This window comes from Dendropsophus ebraccatus, chromosome 2, assembly GCF_027789765.1.
Source record: "Dendropsophus ebraccatus isolate aDenEbr1 chromosome 2, aDenEbr1.pat, whole genome shotgun sequence".
In the NCBI taxonomy this organism is placed as follows: Eukaryota; Metazoa; Chordata; class Amphibia; order Anura; family Hylidae; genus Dendropsophus; species Dendropsophus ebraccatus.
This window is the reverse complement of record NC_091455.1, coordinates 167,769,501-167,783,366: the sequence shown is the minus strand read 5'-3', so window position 1 is coordinate 167,783,366 and position 13,866 is coordinate 167,769,501. Positions and strand designations below refer to the sequence as shown.

Below are 13,866 nucleotides of genomic sequence, written 5' to 3'. Positions count from 1 at the left end.
TACATTATTTTACTTTGGGATTACTAATTGGACTTTGGGTGTATTTTAATTGAAAAGTCCATTGAATTTGATAGAAAAAACGGAGAAAGAACAGTGACAAAAGAAAAACTGTGTGTGAACTACTAATAAAAAACGTCCGCTCTTTGCAAAAGACGTCCGAAAATAATGATCATGTTCATTATTTTGACTTCCGCAGCAAAAACGTCTGTTATTCAATACATTGTGTGCATCGGACGTCCGTCTTCCCATTGACTTCCATGCATTGCTATTGCAGTGAATTAAATTGCGGCAAAAACAGACGTTTTTTAAAATGTCAAAATCGGGTGCTTTTTCTCCATTTTTGACATTGTGTGAACATAGCCATACATTCACTATTGCAGTGCTACATTTTAATAAATCAGTCACAAGATATTGGAACAAAATACACACCAATCCTCATTAGAATAGTCACACACATTAGACTCCTTAGTAAATGTCCCGTAACTAGTATTTTGGCCTGTATTTCTGTCAGTATTTGTAGCCAAAATCAGGAGTGGGAAAAATATCATGGAAAGATTTGCACAGTTTCTCTTTTTTTTATCTACTCCTGGTTTTGGTTGAAAAAATACTGACCAAAAGACTGACGACAATAGTATGCATGAACATAGCCCTTGGATAGGAGTTTCTTTACTAAAAGCAGTGCATTTGTATTCCTTTACATATATGAATGTGGTGCACTTTACTAGCTTTGCTTTATGGCACAACATTTTTAATGCTCAAATGGTTAGAGTGTCCCTCCTAGCATCTGTCTCCGAATGGCACAGGGAACATACAGTTTGTCAAAATCCATAGGTATCCATAGTAAATTCCAATAACATTTCAAGAATTAATTTCAAACTGTAAATTCTACATTTGTTATATACTTACTGCAGTTATGTTTGGGAAGAGGTTAATTGCCGCTGCAGCTTCCAAAGAAAATGGAAGGAACTGTTTAATATCCAGTGGTGGTTGAAATGTTGGTAGCGGGGGACGCATCAGCGCAGAGAGCGCTGGGCTCTGGCATGTACCACCTAATAAAAAAAATATATATATAAACTGGTAAGGAATTTCTTCATTTAATTCACACTGAATAAAATATAAATTTTAAACAAAATGTTCGACATGTAACTTCAGATTAGTCACAACTTTGACTAAACGTCTACTGTATGTCTTCTATTCATTTATGTTAACAACACGTTATTTTGTCAGGTGTCAAGTAAGCTATTCTGACTACCACACACTTATCCATACAATGGAATTCATCATTTACAAACTATTTTCAAAGATTTGAAAGGAAACAATAAATGTTTTACAACTGCAATAAACAACGTCTGGAGATAGAATTTTAAGAGGACATTAAGTCACCAATGAATATATAAAAGTGATATTAAAACAGCTGCTAAATTTTAAACACAGTTAATGTTAAAGGGAATCTTTCAGCTGTAATTCATGTTCCAGGCTATGTTCCCATGATGATTTTTCCTTTCCGTTTATCATTTTTTTTAAATGTTGTCCGTCATTTTGAGTTCTAAATTACATCAGTCATTTCACGTTTTGTACTCCCGTCATTACAATATCAGCTGTTAAAAAATTATTTTAGTTCAGGTGGACCGATTGCCCTTTGGGTGTGTCTTTAATTGAAAAGACTATTTAATTTAAAGTGTACCTGTCATTATAAGAGACTTTTGACATGTCATAGAGGCATGGGAAAAGTTTGGATTGGTCTGGGTCTGAGTGCTCAGTTGAGTGAAAAAAAAAGTCAGGCTCCATAGGAGCCCATTATAAGTCCGCTCTATCTCCCAATCGGTATGGGTCTGAACATTCAGACCTGGACCAATCCAAACTTTTCACATGTCTCTATGACATGTCAAAAGTTTTTTTTATAACGACAGATAAACTTTTATAGTAAAGATGGACAAAGGACGGCGAAAAAATTCAAAACTGTGTGTAAACAACTAAAAAAAAAAAATTAACATCTGTTGTTTGCAAAAGACATCCATGAATAATTGTCACAAACATTATTTTAACATCCATGCAAACATTTAATACACTGTGTGCATTGGGTGGTTGTCATTCCATTGACTTTGAAGCATTCCATTGAGTTGATTTAAAATGCAATAATAACAGACGGCATTTTTAAAGGGAAAAACTGATGCCTCTTTTTTTTTTTTTTACTTTATTTTACTTAGTGTGAACATAGCCCGAAACTGCTGACACTGTTATATAGCTGTTAGGACAAGGAGACACATGGTACCTTTCCTATATCCAGCTGTGCTACAGGATGTAGAGACATGATTTTATTCTCTGGTACAATGAGTCAGAGGCTTTTCCAAGCTCCTGAATATGAGCAAGCTGGAATGTCTAGTCTCTCCCCCCTCCATGCTTTATTGACACCTGGAAGTTAAATCCCAAGCAGGGTCAGGTATGGGAGGGGAAGGGAGGAAGTGTTACAGCTTGGTGTACTTCACTTCATTTTCTACATCCTACATTCACAGGTATATGAAAACTACCATGTGTCTTCCTGTTCTGACTGTGCCCCCATAACAGAGCACAGTCTGTCCCACAGGGGGTTAATTTAATCCCCTGGGGACCAGACTGTCACCCCTTGGACCCCCTCCCACCCCCCTACAGATCACAGTTTGGCACACAGGGGTATAAGTTAATCCCCTGGGGACCAGACTGTGGCATTCTTCCACCCGCTGGGCTATATGACCCCCCCCCCCCAATAAAGCACACTGTCTCCCTCTTAAGCAAGGAATGGTTCACTTAAAGTGTTCCTTTCTGGAGAGAGTGCATTTGGGTCGGCACTTTGATCCAAACACAGACTTCTGTGGGGAAGTCCATGTTTAGGTACAAACGCCGACCCGAAAAGTGGCAAAAATAAAAAAACACATGGAAAACGCCATCCGTTCCTTTTGTTCTTGGAGTGATAAGCAGTCTGGTGGTAGCTTTGCCTTTCCCATAGGGAACACATGATTAGCCGAGTATAGGGGAAGAGGAGAGATAGTTTCTGAAAGCACTATAAGATTTTTAGTCACTTACATTTTCTCTTCACAAATGTCTCCATCCCTTGTCTAATGTGATTTAATAACCTTATTATATATCTACTTTCAGTGTTTTTTACTTATTTTTTCTTTATGGTATTACTTTTCCGTGTGGCTAAAGATTTAGGTCTTAAATAAACAAATCTTGGAAATCAATGCCAAACATTCATTAAATAATCAAATAAGTACAGTATATTTTCAAACACGGAACAGTAAATAACCTGGGAAAACATTTTACAGTTGGCTTTTAAGAAGCACTTGTCTGTTCTCATCCACGCTAGTTGTAAATATTATTGCAGCGAAAACAATCTCCACAAGTGTCTCCTCTCATTGACAACAGGTTTGTTGACAATCTCATAACACAATATGTTGGCCTATAATATATTAATTCATCAAAATGAACATCTTGTAGCTTAAGTTGAAGACGAATCACGCCATGGAATTTCTAAATCAGGATATTTTGTAAACATCAATATATTTTGGTTTCTCTTCATTTGAATAACCATTAGCAATCATAATAACCAATTTCACAGTCTGTTATGCTGCATATTTAAATAATAGGTGATACATTATAAAATTGGCACATTTTATTCCCTTTGTCAAAAGATGCCATTATACAACGTTCCTCCGTAAAGAATAACAATTGTGATTGAAATTTGGGGGGGCTGCCCGGGCAATCGTAATATCGTTATTACGTGGGGTGACAGCAGCAGATCGTTGCCAAGCTGATTTTTGCCATTTCAGCCTGTTGAAAACAACGATCAGCCAATATTGTGCATGACTGATACATGGCCGATAATCCCTTTGTGCAATTGGGCCTTAAGTGGGGTTCTGCCTCAGATGCTGTTTGGCTGAGCAGACATTGCATGTGCTGGCCCCAAACAGAAAAGGCACTGTGGAAAGGGCCTAACTCTGACAGATAAGTGGTGAGAGCTTTGATGTTAGATTATTATTATTATTATTATTATTATTATTATTATTATTATTATTATTATTATTATTATTATAGAGCAGGCTAAGCACATTTTTTAAATAATGCTACAATTCAGAATCCCTTTAAGTGAGGCCAGAGATTTAAAATGTGCAGGGCCCCATGTCACATGGTAAAAGGTGACCCATTGGCAGAGGTGAAGGGGCCCTACGTAAGCACTCCCTGAGATTTATATATACATATATATATATATATAAATATTGTAAATGAAGGTAAATTATCAAATTTTCCGGCGTATAAGGCGACTGGGCGTATAAGACGACCCCTCATTTTCAATCAGATTGTCAGGGGTTCGCCTTATACGCCAGAAAATGTTAACCCCTGCCTGACCACAGCGCTGCTACGATAAGGCAGGAGTTAACTGCAGCTAAATGAATAAAATAACTAAAGTTAACTCACCCGGGCCCATTCCCGGCCTCCGCGCGTCTTCTTCTCTGCTCCTGTTCCCCGGCACAGGCAGTGTGACGTACACTAGCTACGCCAGGGATGCCCAAAGCCCTCCCGAGGAGCTGAGCATCTAATCGGAGACGCTTTGCTGCTCGGTAGAGCTTCGGAAGAATGACAGAGGCTTCGGGTACTTCCGGAGCCTTCTAAAGCCTCTGTCATTCTTCCGAAGCTCTCCCAAGCAGCCGAGTGTCTCAGATTGTACGCTCGGCTGCTTGGGAGGACTTCGGACACCCCCGGCAGGTGCAGCCAGTGTACGTCACACTGCGCCCGCCAGGGAACGGGAGCCGAGAAAAAGACATGCAGAGGCCGGGAAGGGCCAGGGTGAGTTAACTGTTTTTTTTTTTTTTAAATGGTCGCCCCATACAGTGGGGATGCGGCCATTTTTGAGCCCCCCGACCTTATGGGGTGACCATACCCGGCGTATAAGACGACCCCCGAAGATTTTTCGGGGTTAAAAAGTCGTCTTATACGCCGGAGAATACGGTAGATGTCTTAAATACTGTACACATGGAAAAACAAGGCTATGGAAAATGTCTTATTAAACAAATTGGTTTATTTGAATCATCAGGAAAAAAAAACTATATATAGAAAACTACATCTGCTCAGAATCAAAATGTTTTTTTTTAAGTTCTTTAATTGGATCTTGTTCTCTCCTTATATTTTTATGTCGCTCTCAGCAAGGATGGGGCAGAAATATTATTTACAATGACTATGTAATTTATTGTCTATTATTAAGAATGATTGTGAGTTAATTGTAAGTTTGTCTATGGAAAAAAAGAAATAATCATAATAGAGATTGAACAGGCATAGGCATCTTCCACTCTTAAGTGAACGATGTACATAGGAAACTGTATGAAATGTGTAGCCCTAAGATGCTGTCAAGGGTCATACATGTGGCTCTTGCATTGTGGTTGCATGATTATCGCCACTTTAAATATATTTTTATTGGTATAAAGCTTTTTTTTTAGTTTATGAAAGAAATAATTAATGGAAAAATTAGCAAGTTGGCCACACATACAGAGGAGATGGGCACTTTCCAAATGGTTATTGGCAATTCTTGGCCTAGGGGATAAGCGGACAAAAGAACTCACTACAGAATGACAATAATAATAGTGTGTGTCTAGAGGCAGCAAGATAAATATATATGTGGAAAGTATGTGCATCAATGATTCATGACTAACCTAAATGTGGGCTAATATTTTGTTCACACAACGTCCAAAAAAGAAAAAAAGATGTCCGCTTTTTGTTGTAAAAAGCGTCCATTATTACATAATTTTTATTGACTGCAATAAATTGTATTGAAGTCCATGGAATAATGGACGTCTTTTTCCCACAATGTATTGAACGATGGAAGTCTTTTGAGGTGGACGTCTTACAATACACTATGTGAAAAAGCCACACTGGTTCTGCATTTAACACTTCATTGAATATCATTACAATAACATTGTGGGTGGAGTAATTAATCCTATTCAATTATCAACTATGTACCTTAAAGCACTGACAGAAATATCACATTTTCCTGAATATAGGTATCAGACTTCAGAGTGGACACTCTTGCAGCTCGATTTTGTAGTGTTCTCACCTTAAACTGATTGAACAAATGCAATTCTTTTGTGAATTGTCAATACAAAGAATTTACCCTGGGCTGGGTCATTCTTCTAAGAATTCCCATTCCCCAAGGACTGAGGGGACAGTTAAAGGAAGAGGCAGTTGAGCTCCATCTATATTATCAGATGAGTTAGATCCGGCATGCCCAATGTTTAGGCCAATTACCAGCCGCCCAGGCCGATGATTGTTCACTGTAATAGCGCATGTTGAAAAGCAATGAACAGCCGACATGCACATTGCTGGTTGATCGTGGTCTTTCAAAATGTGGAAAGATCACAATTTTGCCAACGGCAGTCTGGAAAGCGATCTAAGGATCGTTTGGACGGCTCATCCGGCTGATCCCCACTTGCTGCATGTGCATGTAATAGCACAGGCAACGAGTGGGGATGACGACCTGTTAACTCAGCGCTCGCATTGGGCTGTGTAATACAGCCTTTACTACTAGCCCCAGAGAGGCCAGTATACAGTGCAGGTTCTCCATCTAAGGTCACCAAAACGTGGTGGGATAATACACTCTATTTGATCAAATTGTTTGCTAAGATCCTCATTTTCTTCTTTTTTTTTCCTTATGGCAGTTTTACAAATCTAAATACCTATGCTAACCATATGTCTTAGCATTTGCAGTATGCTGTTGCACTCTTTTGTTTTTGTGTCTGTACTTTAGCCATGAAACAACAAAACACAGTAATCACTGAACTCAAGGAGAACAGTGAAAAAAACTCCAATGAAGTACTCAATCAAGAGTCTCCACTGATGCCCCCCAAAATTTAAATATGCAAAACAAGAGTCCGTGGAGTCTCGGTTGCGAATCTCAAAACACGGGATAGCCAGATATCTCTAGCCTGTTGCCACGGGGTGCCTCCATGATGGGGAGAGCACCACACCTTCCTGATAAATAGCCCCTTAAGTCCCACTCGGTTGCGAGTATTGGAACATAAATAGGGAAATACCAGGGTGGCCCCTTTTTGTCAATGTCTTACTCAAGGTACGAGTATTGCGATCATGACAAGGACTTGCCAAGGCAGGCTTCCATCCACAGACAGCCGTTTCGGGGTATTTGCCCCTCGTCTGTGTGGAGTATGATTCTGGCTACTTGGGGCAATGACAAATCAACCAACAAAACACAGTAATCATTGAACTCAAGGAGAACAGTGAAAAAAACTCCAATGAAGTACTCAATCAAGAGTCTCCACTGATGCCCCCCAAAATTTAAATATGCGTGGAGTCTCGGTTGCGAGTCTCAAAACACAGGATAGCCAGATATCTCTAGCCTGTTGCCACGGGATGCCTCCATGATGGGGAGAGCACCACACCTTCCTGATAAATAGTCCCTTAAGTCCCACTCGGTTGCGAGTATTGGAACATAAATAGGGAAATACCATATATATTGTACAAATATTGTACTTTAGCCATGGCAGCATGCATCTAGTGTGAATAGTGTCATTGGAAGTGCTGGTCATTTTTTGTATATCAGGGAGACATGTCAAAAGTTTTTATCAGTGAGGGTCTAATTGATCAGACCCTGACTGATCAGAGAAATGAGCAGGGAGACAACCACACTGCTGCGCAATCCTTGCCCCACTCTTTGTCAGTGTGAAGAGATGTGCTCCATACACTTGCATTATGTGGCCGTCTTATCATGCGACAGAGCTGAGATAGAACAACTCTAAGTGTGAGCTTTTCTTGCCTCGCTCAATCAATTGGTCACGGTCTAAACACTCAGACCCCCACTGATCAAAACTTTTGACACGTCTCTCTGGCATGATAAATGTTTTCCCAAAAATATAAATTCATAAAAATATACATTTTTGCTCCAAAAGATGTGCCATGTCTTATTTTCAAGGAATGTCTTATTTTTCCATGGAGAATTCACACTTATTGTTGAACAAAAAAAACATATGAATATTTATTATATACAGTACAGTAGTTGTCATCACAAACCAGCATAACCAGACATAACCCTGGAAACGACAGGTTTCTTAGATTTGAAGGAAGCCTTATTTTTAGGGGATGCCTTATTTCCTTATTTTAAGCTATCCTGTAAATCCTCTACTATGCCTTATTTTCGGAGGATGTCTTATTTTGAGGGAAGCAGTATTTTTGTGACAGTGCCTCTTTAACTGAAGAAGAGGTTTCCATTTTTTTTTTCCTAGACAGGAACAACAAATGAGTCCCACCCTCTGACCTTACAAGTGTAATTTGTACATAGTAATTTTGTAAAATGCTTTCAAACAAACTACACAAGCATGTTCTCGTGGCATTACCCATCAGCAAACAACAACTTACTGCAGGAAGTAACTTAGGGTATTGTGTAGTACATAGAAGCCCTTCCTCCCCTTGAAGTATATAATTCTCTGACCATACTACTTTATCCAACATAGGAAAGGCAATAGGGCTATTTTCCCACACTTGGTCATCAATCTTTTGACAAGCTTAATGTTATCCTTTAATCTAGCACTTACACTAAAATGACTCATAAGCAGTCCATGAATGCACACTTCCTATTAGATCTGTTTAGATTTCAGTTCATCTTGGTTCATGTCTAAAATTTCAACAAACTTTACAATGCATTACAATTTAACTACAACACATGCTCTTATATTTCTCAACACATTGCTTGAGCTGAGAAGAAGAGTTAAAATGGAGTTTGAAGCATAGAACATTATGTCAGTGAGATATCCCTAGAAGAGTGCTGAGCACATTCGATTTAAATCTGAAGAAATGTCATGCCGCTCTCAGACACGATTGCATTGACAAAGTCAAACTTTAATAAATAGGTGTTTGGTGATCTTCTCAAGCCTATTAAATTAAATGGCAAGTTCCGCGTAAGAAAAGTTTACTTTTATTAGATGGAACATTTTAAAAGAGCTAAGCTCTTTGTATATTACAGGCTTTATGTTTATGGTACACACAATAAAGCCAATGTAATTTATTATTGGTTTTACACCTAGAGTTAATAAATGTGCACTTAGGCCTCATTCACACGATCCATGCCGTCAGGGCTGTATTAACAGCTGCTGCTGCCCTAGGCACTTAACCTGAAGACGCCTCATCTTTGGGCGCATCGTTTCGGCCACATGCATTTCTCTACATATAGAAATATTGTCTGAATCTCATTTTCATTGTTAAAACATAAATTTCCACATTGAGTGAATGATAAGAGCAGTCTGTATATTGTCTGAAGGAATTCTCACCACAGGATTGGTAGATTGGTAGGTAATAGTTCCAGGCGTCACAGCCATACCAGACCTGACCAATATCCTGATCATACCCAGGCCATATCCAGACCTAATCATACCTCCCCCACCACCACCACCACCACCCCCCTCAAAAATCAACAGATTTACTGGAAAATCTGACCGGCAGGAGAGAGACTAAAAAAATAAAAACAAAAAAATATTTTTTTTTCCCACCTGCTTCCTGGTGTTGCCCCCCTGCAAAGTGCTGCCTTAGGCACCGGACCACAGGTGCCTAGTGGTAAATACGGCCCTGCATGCCGTGATCGGCACGAATCCCCTAGCAGTGCAAAACCCCCCAACCCCCCTGTTGCCCGACACGGATCCCCCCCACCGGCCTGCAGCAGAGATAACAGGAGCATATAATGTGCACTCCAGTCCGCGCATCTGACAACTCACCTACTCCCCCGTGCAGACCGGCTAGACCTGCTTACTGGAAGTGGGCTGGACTACGCTGCCGGGAGAAGGCAGCATAGTCTAGGCCACTTCTGGTGAATATGTAAGCTGTCCGGCACAAGGGAGTAGGTGAGTAGTCAGATTGGATGACAGGAGCGCACATTATGGGCTCCTATAATCTCTGCTGCTGGGCAGCAACGCGGAAGAGATCAGTGCCGCATTCCGCACTAGGAAGTGCCCTATTTTTTTGCGGCGCAGATCACAGTGGGGTCAAGGCACGGTCATGTGAATGGCTGCATTCACTTTGATTGTACCTAAAATTGGCGACCACGAACAATTTTTTGGGACTTGTGAATGCAACCTTGGTCTATACAAGTTAACTAAAACAGGGGTTTTATGTTAACATTGAAAAATAAAAAACAAAATATATAACTAAATTAAAAATTCTCGTAGTTTCTATCACATCATAACACTTTTTCCAGGTGTTCATTTAAAATTGTCAATTTGAGATATTTCATATTGTAGATAGGATTTGGAATTTGCTGGGACTTAAAAGAGGCATTCCAATACTGAAAACATTTTAAGGCTATGTTCGAACTATGTATTTGCGTCAGAAAAAATTTGAGTAAAGCAACGGCAAACAATGGCCGTTGTTCACATAGTGTATTAAACAATGGAAATAATGGAAATGGAAATAATTGACGTCACACACTGTGTGGCTGTCGTGGCAGCCATACTGTGCATGGAAATCAATGGTTAATTGATTTCCAGGCACATCCAAATGGCTGTCAGCTTTCAGTGGGCTCTAAATAATGTTCCTTCAGTTCCTTCAGCCTATAATGCAGTATCGGTCGGAGGAACATGTTAAACAGTGGCCGTTTTCAAACAATGGCTGTTGTTTTAACAGAGTGTGAACATAACCTAAAAGTAAATCCAATGCATTAAAATGCATAGTATCCCTAACTTTTACTGCTTCATGCTTCCTCAGACATGTTGATCCTACAGAAAATGCCTCCTGAGCCAATCACTGGCCCCAGCATGTCATGTCCAAGGTCCCATTAGAGTTAAAGAGCTTTGTTTTTATCTTTTTACACCATCATGCATATAAATGCATTGACTGACTGCTTTGGATGATTATATGGAGACCTTTTTTCCTTGATAACATTTTCCATTTTGCAAGAGATTTAAAATGAAAAGTACAAATGCTTCATGTTGGCAACTTTAACTTTAATATTTTATCACATGACTTAATTCTATGGTTCTCCAGGGCACATTCACATGGTGTCAGATAACAGAATGGTGCGATTCAGAGTCAGTCCGGTAGAAAATGTGCAGGCGGCAATTTGATCATTTTGTAGGTAACAACTAATCAAAATGTAATCAAGATTTCTTTTTGAGATGTAATATAAACCAACCCAACCTTTTCCAATAACGTTAAAGATCACTGAAAAGCAAGAATTCATACTGGTGACAAATGATGTTAAAAATGTTTTTCTCCCCCCTAACTGCACTATATGTTCCATAACTATTGCAGTTGTGTTGCACATGATTTTGATGCAAATTGTCTACATCAAAAAAGTTTTAACCCCGTATAAGCTAAAAATATATTATGATTTTAATTGTTTACTCTTTTTAACATATGATTCAAAGCAGCACTGTCATTAACCCTTAGGCGACCCTGGGTATGCCCAGGGTCACCTAAGGGTTAATGACAGTCCTTGCGTTCAGAGTGGGGCCACATGGCGGCCGCGCTCTGAGCCGCCGTGATCCCGGGATCGCGGCTATTAGCGGGCACGGTGTGATCGCCGTGTCCGCTAATCAGGTAATCGGAGGCAGATGATTGGTGGTGGTATAGTGGGGCGATCGCTCCTCCGGAACGTTGTCCCGGAGGAGCGATCTCTGTGCCTGCTGCTGGCCGGGGACCGCTCCAAGATGGCGCCGTCCCCGGCTCGGCACTCGTTTGTGTTTGGCTGCAGCAGCCGAAAGCAAACGAGTGCCGATCTCATTGATCTTTGCTGTATAAATATACAGCAAAGATCTCAATGAAAGATTCTAATGGGGGGGCTTTTAGTATATGTGTAAAAATAAAAATAAAAGTGATGTTATAAGTAAAAAGCCCCCTCCCCTAATAAAAGTCAGAATCACCCCCCTTTTCCCATGTTATAAATAAAAATAAACAAATAAATAAATAAATAAACATGTTTGCTATCGCCGCGTCCGTAATCGCCCAAACTATTAATTAATCACATTCCTGATCCCGCATGGTAAACGGCGTAAGCGCAAAAAAATCCCAAAGTGCAAAATTGCGCATTTTTGGTCGCATCAAATCCAGAAAAATTGTAATAAAAAGCGATCAAAAAGTCGTATATGTGCAATCAAGGTATCGATAGAAAGAACACATGGCGCAAAAAATGACACCTCATACAGCCGCATAGACCAAAGGATAAAAACGCTATAAGCCTGGGAATAGAGCAATTTTAAGGAACATATATTTGCAAACGGCGTAAAAACACAAACCCCCCAAATAAAAGAAATGAGTTTTTTTTTTTTCAATTTCACCACACTTTGAATTTTTTTCTGGTTTCGCAGTGTACTTTATGAAAAAATTGTAAAGTCATTGTAAAGTACAATTAGTGGTGCAAAAAATAAGGGCTCATGTGGGTTTCTAGGTGAAAAAATGCAAGTGCTATGGCCTTTTAAACACAAGGAGGAAAAAACGAAAATGCAAAAATTGAAATTGGCCGGGTCCTCTAAGGGTTAAAAAGAAAGAAAAGAAAGTATATATCACACAGAAATGTCAAAAGTTTTGATCAGTCAGGCCTCAATTGGCTTCTTCCCTCCGTAGATTTAGAAACATTCATTTATTTTTTAACCTTCGTTTCGATCAACACTGCATATAATAGGCCAAACAGGATAAGCACAAGTCCTGTTATCACGTCCATAATGTGATATTATGTTATAATTAGAGATGAGCGGACGGCGCTCTCTCATCATGCCTTTGATCCCGGCCGCATACTTGCGCATACCAATAGTCCGAGCAGTTCGCTCTTCTCTAGTTATAATTAGAGAACCAAACCAAACCACCCAAATTTGTTTTCAACTTTGCAAAAAGTTCAGTTAACTACCGAACCAAACTTCATGCCAGGTTCAGAGGGGTTCGGGAAGATGGCACCGGTCATGTGGGAGAAAAAAAAAAACATTCTCACCTGTCCGTGATCCCCCAGTGTTGCCTGGTCCTCTGATCCCATCTCGGCATCTTCTGTGGTGAAAGCCTGCTCCGTCTGGGATGAACCCTACCTTTACATAATAGTTTGGCGAACCTACCAAACTGAACTTTTGAAATGTTTGCTAATCTCTAGTTATAATTACTTTTCTACTGAACTTTCCAAACTAATTCTCTCTGAAGCATTACAATCTAGCACATTGGGGCTACCAAATATTCTTACAAAGTAGAAAACTCACATAAGAAAGCTTTGTTTCCTTTACATTCACTCAATTCTGCTTTAGGGTACAAACCCACTTGACGTTTTTGCTGCGTGAATCAGTCTTAAAAATAAGCAGGCAAAACACAGGTTGGCTTTATACGATTGTTCTGCGTTAAAATACACAATTGCGTATTTTTGAAGCATGAAGCTTGTTGTTAGCAAAGCATCAGTTGTTAACAACCTGTGTGAAAAACGCATGTAGCTTCATGCTTCAAAAATACGCAACTGCGTATTTTAACACAGAACAATTGTATAAAGCCAACCTGCGTTTTGCCTGCTTATTTTTAAGACTGATTCACGCAGCAAATACGTCAAGTGGGTTTGTACCCTTATACTCTTTCTAAACAACTACCATTGCTTTCGATATTGTGCTTAAAGTTTTAAAGGTCATTGCAAACTAATACAAAAGGAAAAAAGGAATGGAAACAAACAACTCATATTTACCTCTTGAGGATTATACAAGGGACTGCAGGACATTAGGCATTTACAAGATAATGCTCAATGTAACTTGCTTTTTTAAATTGAGTATTTATTATGTGATATCAAGCCTGCATTCCTTGGGGGCTCATGCACAGTGTCATATTATGGATGTGTGTGGTAAGGTCCTGTAATTTTATGGACCCATAGAGTACCTTAATGTG

At 39.6% G+C, this 13,866-nt stretch overlaps 1 protein-coding gene across 2 annotated transcripts in view; it reads right to left on the bottom strand.

Moving 5' to 3' along the window:
• Positions 1–13,866, bottom strand: part of ZNF385D (zinc finger protein 385D) — a 269,331-nt gene that overhangs the window by 187,056 nt on the left and 68,409 nt on the right. For both annotated transcript variants that reach the window (XM_069960422.1, XM_069960423.1), the window contains exon 2: positions 907–1,049. In XM_069960422.1, coding sequence (XP_069816523.1) covers positions 907–1,049 — 143 coding nt within the window. The remainder of the gene's footprint in view (positions 1–906; positions 1,050–13,866) is intronic.